The following is a 15,088-nucleotide window of genomic DNA, read 5'->3' as shown; positions in this document are numbered from 1 at the left end:
ATTAGTTACAATATTAATCCAAATTTATATATAACTATATATTATTGTTGATAAAATTTAAGAGAAAATTTTACTTTTTTTTCTTAAGAGATACTAAAATAATATTTTTCTCTCCTCATGTACATTCTCTTTTTTTATAACTTTTAAAAGACTTTTTTTTAATCCATTTTAAATTATTTGTGTTAATTACTATCACAGTATCTAAATTATGCATATTAACTAGTATGTAGTATTTATTAATTAAATAAAATCAACAACAAAGTATTGATTCAAAGGTGAATTTATGATCTTCATATTTAATTTTTAGGGTAAAAAACCTATATGTGCTAAGAGGGGTTTAAAATTACCCAAATCAGCCAAACGAAATTCTGATACATCAATCCACCAAAGAGCAAATATATGTAATTCGAATCAATACAATTCGAATTAGTTTTTAACGTAATTCGAATTGATATAACTCGAATTACTCGAAAAAATTGGCAACACGTAATTCGAATCAATTTGTAACGAATTATTCCCAACCATTGCGTACAAGTAATTCGAATCAACTTGGAACGAATTATAAAAGCATAATTCGAATTGTCTCAATTCGAATTAGTAGGAACACGTGAGTAGGAGGAAGTTCGAATCAAATTGATTCGAATTACTCACATTTCGAATCAAATGGCTAATTACACATTGTACAATAAGATACTAGAAAAAATACTATATAATACAAAAAATAAATACTAAAAGAAGTATAAAACAAGATTATAGTAAATTAATTTTAGTATAAAATTATTAAATATAAATTAATTTTAACTCCTATTAGTACATTGAATTAAAAATAACATATAAAAATGTACTTGTATTTATCATACAAAAATAAAGTGTTGTGCCAATATAATAACATTATAACATTTTAAATCAATTTTTTCTAGGATTTTAGATTAAAAGCAGCACATGAAAAAGCATTATTGGTATTTTAAAGCTAACTTAATTAAAAAAGATAGAACTGTATTTTTTAAGATTTTATGTATATAATTAGGCTAATTTTTTTTAATATTGATCAAAGATGTGTGTTACACTATATTATTTAGTTTCAGGTAAGTTTTACTCTACTATATTTTTTTTTTACTTTTCAAAAAACACAAATCTAAAAAATTTTATAAATTAATTTAAAAGAAAATATCATTGACGTTTTATAAAATTTTATAAAATTTTATAATTCAAAAGACACAAATCTAAAAAATTTTATAAAACGTCAATGATATTTTCTTTTAAATTAATTTATAAAATTTTTTAGATTTTTGTCTTTTGAAAAATAAAAAAAAAATATAGTAGAGTAAAACTTACCTGAAACCAAATAACATAGTGTAACACACATCTTTGATCAATATTAAAAAAATTAGCCTAATTATGTACATAAAATTCTAAAAAATACAGTTCTATCTTTTCTAATTAAGTTAGTTTTAAAATACCAATAATGCTTTTTCATGTGCTGCTTTTAATCCAAAATCCTAGAAAAAAATTGATTTAAAATGTTATAATGTTATTATATTGGCACAACACTTTATTTTTGTATGATAAATACAAGTACATTTTTATACAAAGTATTTAAAGTATATAAAAATGTACTCCTATTATAAAAAAATATTTAAAAAGTCATTAAATTTTTATATGTTATTAAAATTTAATAAATACAAGTACATTTTTATATGTTATTTTTAATTCAATGTACTAATAGGAGTTAAAATTAATTTATATTTAATAATTTTATACTAAAATTAATTTACTATAATCTTGTTTTATACTTCTTTTAGTATATATTTTTTGTATTATATAGTATTTTTTCTAGTATCTTATTGTACAATGTGTAATTAGCCATTTGATTCGAAATGTGAGTAATTCGAATCAATTTGATTCGAACTTCCTCCTACTCACGTGTTCCTACTAATTCGAATTGAGACAATTCGAATTATGCTTTTATAATTCGTTCCAAGTTGATTCGAATTACTTGTACGCAACGGTTGGGAATAATTCGTTACAAATTGATTCGAATTACGTGCTGTCAATTTTTTCGAGTAATTCGAGTTATATCAATTCGAATTACGTTGAAAACTAATTCGAATTGTATTGATTCGAATTACATATATTTGCTCTTTAGTGGATTGATGTATCAGAATTTCGTTTGGCTGATTTGGATAATTTTAAACCCCTTGGCACATATAGGTTTTTTACCCTAATTTTTATATCCTAAAGTAACTATTTTTAGGATTAAACTTTCTTAATTGTAATAGAAATTAGAATTTTGAATTTGATTTAAATAAACTAAAATACTTTTTTTAATTCATTTACATACGATTAAAAAATATTATAAAAGAGTTGAATTGTGCTTTTTGGTCTAAGAATAAAAAACAATGTACATTATAAATACATAACTCTTTAATTTTTTATTCCAAATTTTTTCACTCATGTCACTTAATTATAAATTAAAAAAAATCAAGTCAATTTCACCGCAGTCAAATCTAAAGATCATTTATATATATACATTCTTCTTATAAAATTTTTCTTTGTTTATATTTTTTAGTCATTTTAATATATGCACCAGTATATAAATTAAATATTATTAGAATTTAGAAGTATTTAACGGATTAATAAAAAAATAGTTAATAAGTATATAAATAATTGAAAACATAATTAATTTTTTAAAAAATAATTATATCAATTAAAATTAAATTCTTATTTTAACTAATTAATATTTTTTGTCTTAGCTAATTAATATTGTTATTAGTATTAAAAGTTTAAAATTTTTTTTATTTTTCTTGCAGGACCCACTAATAAGGAGAGAAAAAAAAATTCTAAAAAATCAAAGACCAACTTATACATAGAAAAAGGTCCATTGCAACATAAATGACTTCTTTCTTGTGCCTAACCAAGCCACCAACTCTCAAGAGCTGGCCAAGCTACTTTCCCGACATAATAGAAATCCCAACATAATAGAAATAGTATACGGATTACAAGAAGAGTTATATTATGAGAATATCTACAAACTTAAATCTATACCTTATAATTCACCTAATAATAATAATTCTTCAATGAGCCAGCGGTTTGATTGGTAGCAACCACCAGGACCACATGGAATCTAAATGGAAGTTGTCAGAGAAACGTGGCTGCCGGGAGAAGTTCGGTCTTTCAAATGGGAGCTGTGTTAAATACATGGACATGGACCTATGATTAGGAAAGGAATGTTAAATACATGAGTAATACTAAAGATTCAACTTTTTTAAGTCAGTTAAATTTTTAAATTTATTTATTTATTATGAATTATAGAATAAGACACATTCAATAAGCACAAAACTATTTTAGACATACCCGACTTTTTTTAGTTGTTGCTGTCGATGTTCTATAATTCTATCAGCTATAAATTTTGTTGTTCTTTGAAATCACACAAAATTGCACTGCGCCGGCAAAAGAATCAATTTGTTGAATTTAGTCATCAATTATTGGTTGGTTAGCTTAGCTGGCAATTGTATTTTTTTCTACAACAATAATCCATTATTTTTACATAGATGTGCTAATGTTTAGTTTCCGTCTAACCAATTGATTATATTATTTACCCGATTGGTTGATCTATCTAATTGATTAAATCTCTATAACAAGAAATTGACTTTTATATATATATACACAAGTATAATTATCCGTACCATACACGTGATAAGATTGAAATTATAATTTTAAATTATTTTTTTTAAATTATAATAATTTGATTAAAAAAAATAACATGTTAAAACTAATTTAGCCGAATCGGTCAATTTGGTTCGATTTTTAAAATTATGGTAATTACCTATTATATATGGATACTGACACAGAATACAAAACACAACACAAATACGGAACACGATACGACATGGGACACGCAGACATATGAATTTAAAATTTTTATAAAACACGGAGAAACAGTATATATATAGTTCTATACATATACATAAATAAAAAATATATGAATTATATTTTATTAAACTCTATATTACCGGTTATTAAAAACATTAAAATATATGAACCAAAATATTTATAAAATGGACCCAACATCACTTGAAAGAATCATGGAAAATAATCAACTTACCTTACTATCCATGAGAACCATTTCTATGTAAATCTTCTTGTTCTTATCAAACTTGAATAGAACTTTCCATGACCTTTTATATATATATAAATAATTCTATACATATACATAAATAAAAAAAATATGTGAATTATATTTTGTTAAACTCTATGTTACCGGTTATTAAAAACATCTAAATCACATATATTAATTATTTTTTTGTTATAATTATTTCGTTTTATATATATGATTATTTTTTATTCTACAATCGTGCAATAATTTTTTATTTTTATATCTATATATATTCCTCAATTCCGACTCCATTCATACGCATATTAACAATTTTTTTTCTAATAGTGATGTTTTAATTTTTCGTTTTCCTTTTTTCACGTATCTTTCTTTTTTTTTTAAATAGTGATATTTTAATATTTTTTTCTTTTTTTTAAATATATTTTTCTTAATAATTACATTACTAATCTAAAATATAAAATGAAAAAGAAAATAAATTTAAAAATTAGAAAAAAAAGAAATTTTATATTAAAAAATATAAAAATAATATATTCAAAAAGAATAGTCATAATATATAAATTGAGTCAACAATTTAAATTTCTCTAAAACTAATTTAATCAAATACCAATATTAGAAATAAATTACTTAAATAATATTTAATATATTCTAATCCTTAGACACGTATAGATTAAAGTCATTCTCATAACGACAACGAACTGAAATAACGTCGTAAGTTCGAACATTTAGAATTCGTGCAAATTCAGACAATTCCTTTGTTCTTTGAAAACCTTCTGTATCCCTGATAGAGTTGAATCAAAATTCCTTTTATGGAAAAAGAGTTACAGAGATGGCTTTGATGTGTTGGAGACCGAAATTCGAAAGTCACTATTTATATTTGAGTGTCACACCCATTAAACCCGAAAGACCAAATAAAATAGTATCTCTGGTTTTATTCTCATTTAATTCAACATTTATGATAATAAATGAGATGACCATTATATAAGTCATTTAATGTAAAATAGCTTAATTTACGATTATAATTAATATATGTATTGCCTATAAATAGATTAGAAAATAATAATTTTCTAACAAAATAATGATTCAATTTGAATTACAATTAATTGATTGATAGAAATTATAATAAATTATATGATATTTAAAAAATTAACCAAATCAATTAGTTGATATAATTAATTTATTATAATAAAATGAATTTAATGAGTTAAAAGAAATAAATGGAAAAACACCATCAGAAATATGTTACGACAGTTTTATCATTACGTGCAGAAATTTAATTTTTACATAATAGAATAGGTATTTACAGATTATTATATTAAACACAAACTAAAAAAATATACTAAATAAAATAAAAGCATCAATGGTAAAATATAACCTAAAAAATCACTTAAATTAAAAAAGAACCTGTGATGAATTATAATAAATCTATATATGAGAAATAAAAATAAAATAAATAATTAAAAATAAAGTAAAAAGAGCAATTAAAAAAAGTAAAATAAGATAGAAAAGATAATGTGTGGAGTAGATAAAAAATGTATTGCAATAGAAGATTAATATAATTAATTAATACAAAGGATGAAAGAGAAAAATCAAAATACGATCTTATTAAAAAAATTTCAAAAAAATATTTTAAAAAAGAACCTATTAATCAACTTTTATAAAAATATTACAAAAAATTTAAATTATCTTTAAATAAAATAATAATACCCTTAAGAATTATTAATAAATAAAAAAACTAATATAAAACAAAATCATAGAAAAATATTAGTAAAATTAAGATAAAAAAAATAAAAATAAAAAATTACAAATATTTTACCTGAAGTACAAAATAAAGAAGGAGAAAAGGGATATATAAAATAATAAGATAATAATTTGAATTAATTGAGTTCATTTATTTTATTGCTTTATATATTATTTATTAAATAATTTTATATTTGTCTCGATCATATTAAATAATAAATTAGTTATAATTAATTTGGTTTAATAAATTAAACAAAATTTAAAATAATTTGATATTTACTCTAATTAAATTAAATATTTGAAGTTATGATTAATGTAATTTAATGAATCAAATAAAATATTAAATGATGAAATATTTATCCTAATCAAATAAAATTACATAATTTATTAGTTATAATTAATACAATTGAATGAATCAAACACATTAAATTGAAAAATAATTTAGTTAATTTGTGTCTTAAAAACACATTTTAAAAATATTTATTTTGTAACAACTTTTATAAACGATTTTTTATAATATTTTTAATCTATGGTTTAAAGGCACAGTTATAATAACCCATTAAAAAGTACTTAATTAGTTAATACAAATAATCAATATAATTGATTTAGTTCAATAAATTAAAAGAAATAAATGTGAAATGAAGAGATAAAGAGAAAGTAAAATTATAAAAATGTATATCCATTAGAAAGCAATAAAAAAGCCCTTTTTAGTTTTTTATTTATTAATTATTAATTTATTAAATTCATTTTGATTTTGTTAGTTGAACCAATTTGGATTTATGTCAGGCAGATCTACCACTGAAGCGATATACCTATTAAGAAGGATGATGGAGAGGTATCGTAGTAATAAAAGGGATCTACATATGGTGTTTATTGACTTGGAAAAAGCGTATGATAGGGTACCAAGGGAGGTCTTATGGAAGGTTTTAGAAAAGAGGAGAGTAAGGATCGCATATATTCGGGCAATTAAAGACATGTATGATGGGCCACAACTAGTGTGAAGACTCAAGGTGGTGTGACAGAGGAATTTACTATTGGTATAGGATTACACCAGAGATCATCCTTAAGTCCATACCTTTTCACATTAGTCTTGGAAGTACTCACAGAGCACATCCAAGAGCCTGTGCCATGGTGCATGCTTTTTGCCGATGATATCGTCCTTATGGGAGAGTCAAGGGAAGACCTAAATAAGAAGTTGGAGTTATGGAGAGAAGCTCTAGAAGTGTATGGTCTGCGCATAAGCCGTAGCAAGACAGAATATATGAAATGTAAGTTCAGTCTGAGAAGGGAAAACCCCAATATAGAGGTGAAGATTGGAGAAAACATCCTAAGAAAAGTTAAAATTTTTAAGTATCTTGGGTGCATCATATAGGATAATGGAGAGATTGAACAAGATGTAAATCATAGGATCCAAGCAGGTTGGTCAAAATGGCGGAGTGCATTTGGTTTTATATGAAACAAAAAAGTGCCTTTAAAACTTAAAGGTAAATTCTATCGCACCGCTATAAGACCGGCTATGCTTTATGGTATGGAATGTTGGGCGGCTAAAGGGGAGCACGAACATAAGCTGAGTGTGGCAGAGATGAAGATGTTGAGATGGATGAGTGGTCATACGCGATTGGATAAAATAAGGAATGAAGATATAAGGGAGAGAGTTGGAGTAGCACCAATTGTGGAAAAGATGGTTGAATCGCGTCTCAAGTGGTTTGGACATGTGAGAAGAAGACCGATAGAATATCCAGTCAGGAGGGTGGATGAGATAGAAGATGAACAAAGGGCGAAAGGCAGAGGAAGACCTAAGAAGATCATCCATGAGGTGGTCAAACGAGATCTACATGTAAACGGTCTCTTTGTAAACATGATACATGACAGAGCACAATGGTATTGTTTGATTCATGTAGCCGACCCCACTTAGTGAGACAAGACTTTGTTGTTATTTTTTGTTGCTAAAAAAATTTTTTACATATTTTTTTTATCTAACAACTTAATTTCATTAAAAAAATATGAGGGTCATCTTGGTGTTTCGAAAATGTAATTTTTTTGTCTTTTTGATAAATAGAAAAAAGCTATTGCACATTACTATAGAATTTTTTTTAAAATAATTATTAAAAAAATTTTTGCTTTTACTTTTTAAAAAAAAAAGTATTGTTAACTTAAAAAAATTACATTATTAATTTTTTTAATAAAAATATTTTTTTAAATATCTAAACATATTTAAAATTTTATAAAAATACTTTAAAAAAGAAGACACATAAAAATAAAAAATATAAAAAAATTGGATTAACTTTCAGCTATCTAAAATAACTTATTTATCTAATAATTTTCTTTTACCTTTAAGGACAAATGGCAGAAATAAGCCTGCTTGCATGAGATTTTACATGATTAAGTCAAACAAAAAAATGAGACATAGATCAACCAAAAGTATGTCTCTATATAATTTGAATCAACTCCATTCGAACTATGAAACTTAGTAATTCGAATCAACTCGGTTCGAATTAGTGAGGGTATTTGCAGTCTTAGTAATTCGAATCACCCAAATTCGAATTATGCATGGGGAGTTTCAATCTACCTTATTCAAATTATATGGTGAGGAATTCGAATTATAGTTCGAATATAGCTGATTCGAATTATGTGTATGTAATTCGAAAATTGCTGTTTGTGCATTGTGTCTTGTTGTTGCCGTTTTGTAACCATCAATTGGCCATCAATAGTGTTTCTAATGGTGTGAGATTACATCCAATGGTGAGAGATCACTCACTTTTCTTTTGATGGTTAAGTGATAGCCACAAATTACAAAAGTTGCTGGCTCCTTAGACTTTCTCTTTATAATACTCCTAACATTTTTAAGCTATTTTCTAAAATTATTTTGCATAGAATAAAATATTTTTTTGTGACATAATTTAAAATTAAAAAATATATTTTATTCTATGCATTAAAAAAAATTAACAAAATATTTAATTACAATATTTTTCAAAATATTCATGAGCTATCAAGAATGGATGGAACGGAAGAGTACTTTATGAAATTCGAATTGATAGCTCATAAACATTTTAAAGAAGTCTCATAATTAAATATTTTGTTAGCTTTATTTTTAATGCATGGAATAAAATATATTTTTTATTTAAATAATTAATTTTTTTAATAAATTGATTTAAATTATGTCACTCTGATTCGAACTACCCTAACACTATATGCATGTATAATTCGAATCAATCTGATTCGAAATTCCATGCATATATTTACCTAAGTTGAAATCAATCGATTAACTATCTAACATCCTCAAAAACAAGACGTAATTTTTAACTACAAGAGCTTCATCAAAACTCCATGTAGTTTTCATAGAAAAAGCAAAAAGAATGGAACCTTGATGCACTTGGAGTAGGTGGCAGAGACAGATGTGGAGGGAGAATTTCTCACTATGTAATTCGAATTTGGGTGATTTGAACTTTCCCATGCATGGTTCGAATTAGTATGATTCGAATTACTAAGACTGCAAACACCCTCACTAATTCGAACAGGGTTGATTCGAATTACTAAATTTCTTAGTTCGAATGGAGTTAATTCGAATTATATAGAGATATATTTTTGGTTGATTCATGTCTCATTTTTTTTGTTTGGCTTAATCATGTAAAATCTCATGTAAGCTGATTTATTTCTATCATTTATCCTACCTTTAACATATCTTGCTTATTTAAAATTTTAATTAGAGTATTCTTATCTAATAGTAAATATTTTAGGGTCTAAAAATCTCTTGTTATCTATAATAATATTATACATGATTTTTTTATTATATTCTATGTAATTAAAATTTATTTATTTTATACATTGTAACTGTTAAATAAATTCTAAAATTTTTATTCTAATTTTTTAATTATTTTACTAAATTTATAATAATTATAGAAATAAGAATGTAAAACCAATTTCTCAAAAATAAAAATAACAAAAATGTAGTTGGAGAATAGCATCATATACTTTGGCTCTTCTTAGGCTTAATATTAATTTTTTTCCCTTTTGTTTTGGTCACGCGGTGGTTTAATATTAATTTTCATCTGATACTGTTCTAGTAAACTAATGGCCTCTATGGAACGATTTTCATATACCATAACAATAAATATAATAAAAAGCTTAAAAAATCAAAGTATTCTCCAAAAAAAAAGCCCATCAATAGTGACCCAAAACTTACTAATAACTCATCTGTTTATGTGGCTCTCTCCAGCTGAATATGGCTTGCTAAGGAGTTTTTTTTTTTGGAAAGAAAGAGTTCAATACTCTAGTGAAGTAAGTACAGATAGATAAGAGACATAAATAACAACTCCTATGTCATCTCCGGCATAGCCATCGATAACGTGAGTTATTTATCACACCACTCTGTAGCACATGTAAACGCTTGATTCACACAATCTGCAACTTGTGTTGTCTTACTCTGAAATATAACATCATTCCGTCTTAGCCAAATAATCCATATTACTGAGAAAAATCCCACTATCCAACTCTTACGTTGCTCCTTTTTCACTGGCATGTATCTCCAACTTTCGAAGTGTTCTTTCAAATTACCAGGAGCAGTCCACTTCTGTCCAAACAATGAGACCCATGCACACCACACCTGCCAAGAGAACTCGCAAGTCACAAATAAGTGTTGGATATTTTCAACATCCTTCTTGCACAACACGCACAAGTTATCATTCCGTTTTAGGATTCATAGTCTACTTAGTCGGTCCTTTGTGTTGATCCTCCCTACCAATACGAACCACGCGAACAACTCGACGCGGGATGGGACTAACCCTTTCCAAATTTTCTTTGTGAATTCATAGCTCATAATCTCCTCATCCAAGGTCTCTTCCTGCAGCACCTGCACAAATGAGTTAGTAGAATAAATTTCTTCTTTATCAAGCCTCCACACCACTCTATCTTGCACATCTGCTATTAATCTAACAGAATGCAAGACTTGTAGCAACTGGTCCAAAGTATCGGTCTCCCATTGGTGTAATTCTCTCCTCTATTGGAAGTGCCACACCCACTGTATCCCATCCCAGAACCCACAATCCCCAATTACCGATCCTTGTTGCTTTGAAAGTAAGAAGAGTCTCGGAAAGTATTCTTTCAGCTTTCCCACTTGGAGCCATGTATCTTTCCAGAATCTGGTGTGTCTACCATTTCCTACTTTCATAGCAAGGCCATCAATCATCTTCTGCCTGACGTGTTGCTCCTTTATTTGTAATTGACATATGTCTCTCCACGGGCCCCCTCGCTTTGGCAACGCCTGAGTTGACAACAAATGATTAGAATTCAAATTATTGCAGGAGCATACAATCTGCTTCCATAGAGGACAGTCTTCCTTTGAGAATCGCCACTACCATTTGAACAGTAAGGCAGTGTTACGGACAACTGCATCACCCACTCCCAACCCTCCCAGCTTCTTTGGAGCCTGGACTATCTCCCACTTCACGAGAGCCATACCCGGTCTTCCATCATCCTTTCCCCAGAAGAACTTCCTCTGCAAGGCAATGATTCTACGTGCAACCATATTTGGCATCTTATATAAGCTCAGGTAATAAATAGGTAGACTGTTGATCACCGACTTGATGAGCACTAGCTTTCCAGCCTTACTAAGCACCTTTGCTTTCCACAAACTCAGTTTCTCCTCCACCTTATCTAAAACCGGCTTCCAAGTTTTCACCAATCGGGGATTTGCTCCCAGGTTAATGCCAAGATACCTCACTGGTAAGGCTGCCTCCTGGCACCCTAGTAACTGACACATCCGGCTAACCCACTCCTGGCTACAATTCACTGGTATCAAGTTGGACTTTTCAAAATTAATGCTCAATCTAGACATAATTTCAAAGCACCTCAGTAGTCTCTGATAGTTTCTCACTGTATTCTCTTCCGACGGACAGAATAATATAGTGTCATCAGCAAATTGTAGGTGTGACAACTCTATATTATCCCTCCCGAATAAGAGTGAAGATATTCGTCCGTTCTTTACTGCATTTTCAATTATCCTGTTAAGCACATCGATTACCAGGACAAACAAAAAAGGTGATAATGGGTCGCCTTGCTGTAGGCCCCTCTCCATCTTGAAAGATTTTGACGGTGACCCATTCACCAGAATGGATATAGATGCCGAGCTAACACACTCTCTAATCCATGCCCTTCATGTTCTACCGAAGCCCATCTTCTCTAATACAGTATCGACAAAACACCATTTAACTCTATCATAGGCTATATGGAAGTCCAGTTTGATAATTGCTGATGTCTTCTTTTTCTGTTTTAAGTTTTAACCATTGCACCGTTTCACATGCAATTAAGGCTCCATCATGGATCTTCCTCCCCTTCACAAAGGCTGTCTGTGATTCCCCAACCAAACCTGGCATCACACGCCTCATTCTTCGAGTAAAAAATTTAGAGATAACTTTATATACATAACCAACCATGCTGATAGGTCTTAGATCTTTAATCTCTTTTGTCCCAACAAATTTTGGCGCCAACGCTACCCATGTGATATTAGATTCTGCTGGTAGTCTTGCTGTCTCAAAAAAACTTATCACAGCTGCAGTGAACTCCATTTCTATCTCGTTCCAGCACATTTTTATAAAGTTCATGTTGTACACATCACTCCCTAGAGCCTTAGAAGATTCACAATCCCACACTGCCTCTTTCACCTCCTCCACTGATGGTATCACCTCTAAGCCTTCTGCTTCCTCCCTCTCCAATCGATTGACTAATCCATCCCTGAAGCTCACACTTGGGGAACCTTCTTGGTGGTACAAACATTTATAAAAATCCCTTATAGCAATTTTGATCCTTGCTTGATTCTTCACTATCCTCCCATTAATCTCCAAGGATTCAATACGGTTATTCCTTCTTCTTGTCAAAGCAATATTGTGAAAATATTTTGTGTTCCTATCCATCTCGTGAGCATGCCGAGATCTTGACATTTGCTTCCAGTAAACATCTTGTCTCACATACCACTTCTTACAACATCGCACTAATGCCCTTTTCCTTGCCTCCATTGTACCATCATAGTGGCCACTACTAACCATATCATCCACCTTCTTTATTTCTTCCTGAAATCTCTTTATCCTCTCAGTCATGTCCCCAAAGTGCTGCTTATGCCATCTGCATATCGGTACGGACAGTGCTTTCATCTTCTCTAAAAATTGTACGTTACCTAATTCCTTCTATTCGTCATTCACCATTCTGAGAAACCCTTCATGTGTGAACCACGAGTCCAAACTTCGGAATGGTCTTGGGCCAGCAAATATCCTGCTGTCTTCCATTATTAAAGGGCAGTGATCCGATAAGCCTCTCGGGCCTCCCTTCAGACAAGTCTCCGGGTATACCTCAAGCCACCCCAACGAAACTAGACTCCGGTCAATACGACTACATGACTGTCCTCTGAACCATGTATACTTTCGATCATTTAGTGGCAAATCGATCAACTCCATGTCATTTATCCATGTTCTAAAATCTTCCGCAGATGCCGATAAAGTTGTCGCTCCTTTTCTTTCTTCCAAATGCAAAATTTTATTAAAATCCCCCAAATAACAAAAAGGCACCTGACACAGTCCTGTAATGTAGCTCAGTTCTTCCCACAATGAGCTCTTTTCAGTTCTCACAAGCGGTCCATACACTAAGCAAATAGCACAATAAAAATTATCTTTTACCACAACTCCTTCTACACACATCCATCTATCCTCTTTATAACAGTTATTCAGCTTGAAAACTGTTTCATCCCATATTAATAATAACCCTCCAGAAGCTCCAATTGAACTTACAAACTCCCAACCCGCACTGTCACTTCCCCATATACGAACTGCATCAAACTTAGTCACCATCTCTTTCTTTGTTTCTACCAAATCCAACATTTCTAAACTAAACTTATTTTTAAAATTTTTGAGCATGCTAAATTTTGCAGTACCTCTTAACCCCCTTATATTCCAAGAACTTAAAATCATTGATTAAATTTATTACACACCTGTTTTGGATTTTTTGGCCGGCTCCTTCGAGCTTTTGCTTTCTGCTTCGCCTGTCGTCGCTTCTCCACAATTGCGTCATTTTGCTCCTGCAGGATAGCCATGATATCCTCCTTATCACTACACTGAGCACCTGACTCTACCGCTAGCTTCCAAGCTTCTTTGTTCTCGGCCATTTCCTCATCCCAACTAGGTCTATGTTCTTCGCTTGTTATTTTATTATCACCCTCTGAACCAGTCCCCGCCTCTGATCCTGATTCTGTACCGTGCTCGTTAACATCCTCTTGCCAATTTCTGTGACCCTGTGTACCGCCCTCCATCAATGTTTCCCCTTCCTCCAGTCTTAATTCTGTCGTGCTTCGGATATGGCTCTCATCCTCTAGTGTATTGCCTCTGCTGACTATGCCATTATCAATACTATGCCCTGCATCTTCTACAGAGTTCTTCATTCTCGTCATATCTATGTTACAGGAAGTCCCTTGTGCCTGTGCTTGTTCTACATTTAGACCAAATACATCCCTCCATTGCCGTCGCTCTCTATCAACCTCGCTGGTCTCCACTTCGGCTTTCTCGCCGGCATCAGACCCCCCAGCCACCACCACCCGTGTCATCCCCTCTGGATCGCGCTCATGTCCCCTGCCTTCTTCTATGCGACGTCGCGATCTGCCTCCTGCACTGCAGTTGTACCCAGGCTCCACCTGCAACCCATCCCCGCTTACAAGGCGCTTTCCTTGCAGGGTTATCATGTCGGAAGGTTCCTTTAATTCCGACGGTGGCTGACTGTGTCCTTCCTCTCACCTGGTCATCTCGTCGCACTTCCCATTCCTTCTTGGAGTCGACGCTTAAGGAGCAGACTCGGTTAGAGGGTGCACTCCCTGCCGAGTCAAGATGGGACCCGTTTCTTTCCTACCCGGTTCGGCAACCTAGCAGCAGGAGCAGATTTTTTCAGCCCGGCCCGATCCTTAACTATAGGTCCATGTCCCATTGCACAATTGTTGGGACTGTTAACTAGCAACCCATTCTCTTTTATTGTAACCTCATATATTTGGTTCCCATATTAACGGTCCTCATAATTATTGGATACTGTATTTTCTGAGTCAATCTCCTCATTAATAGCAAATGATCCCCGAGAATTATGTCCCACGTTTAATGCTGCGCGATTAGCGTCTCCGATCTGAAATTTTGAATTCTTATGATTCCACTCATTCAAATCTACACATGAATTTACCATCCAACCCTTGTCTTGTTCATCAGACCTATGTTT

The 15,088-nt window shown here is 30.6% G+C and overlaps 2 protein-coding genes across 2 annotated transcripts; both read right to left on the bottom strand.

Annotated features, from left to right (window-relative positions):
• On the bottom strand, window positions 11,202-12,996 carry LOC107627320. Its single transcript, XM_016330165.1, has 3 exons — window positions 12,139-12,996; window positions 11,955-12,028; window positions 11,202-11,850 (listed from the first exon to the last, which is right to left on the bottom strand). The coding sequence occupies exons 1-3, from the start codon at window positions 12,994-12,996 to the stop codon at window positions 11,202-11,204; spliced, it is 1,581 nt and encodes a 526-aa protein (XP_016185651.1).
• Window positions 13,030-13,716, bottom strand: LOC107627319. The gene has a single exon (XM_016330164.1). It carries the CDS (start codon window positions 13,714-13,716, stop codon window positions 13,030-13,032), a length of 687 nt encoding a protein of 228 aa, XP_016185650.1.

The sequence above is a fragment of the Arachis ipaensis genome, chromosome B02 (genome assembly GCF_000816755.2).
Source record: "Arachis ipaensis cultivar K30076 chromosome B02, Araip1.1, whole genome shotgun sequence".
Taxonomy (NCBI): domain Eukaryota; kingdom Viridiplantae; phylum Streptophyta; class Magnoliopsida; order Fabales; family Fabaceae; genus Arachis; species Arachis ipaensis.
This window is presented reverse-complemented; position numbering and strand designations above follow the sequence as displayed.

Excerpts from the sequence above, each read along its gene's own strand:
- LOC107627320 (XM_016330165.1), bottom strand. The coding sequence starts at position 12,996 with ATGAAAGCACTGTCCGTACCGATATGCAGATGGCATAAGCAGCACTTT. Across the intron at positions 12,029-12,138 it reads CCTTAATTGCATGTGAAACG|AGAAGATGGGCTTCGGTAGA; the intron begins GTGCAATGGTTA and ends ATACTGTATTAG. Across the intron at positions 11,851-11,954 it reads CGGCATCTATATCCATTCTG|GATAATTGAAAATGCAGTAA; the intron begins GTGAATGGGTCA and ends TGTGCTTAACAG.
- LOC107627319 (XM_016330164.1), bottom strand. The coding sequence starts at position 13,716 with ATGTTGGATTTGGTAGAAACAAAGAAAGAGATGGTGACTAAGTTTGAT.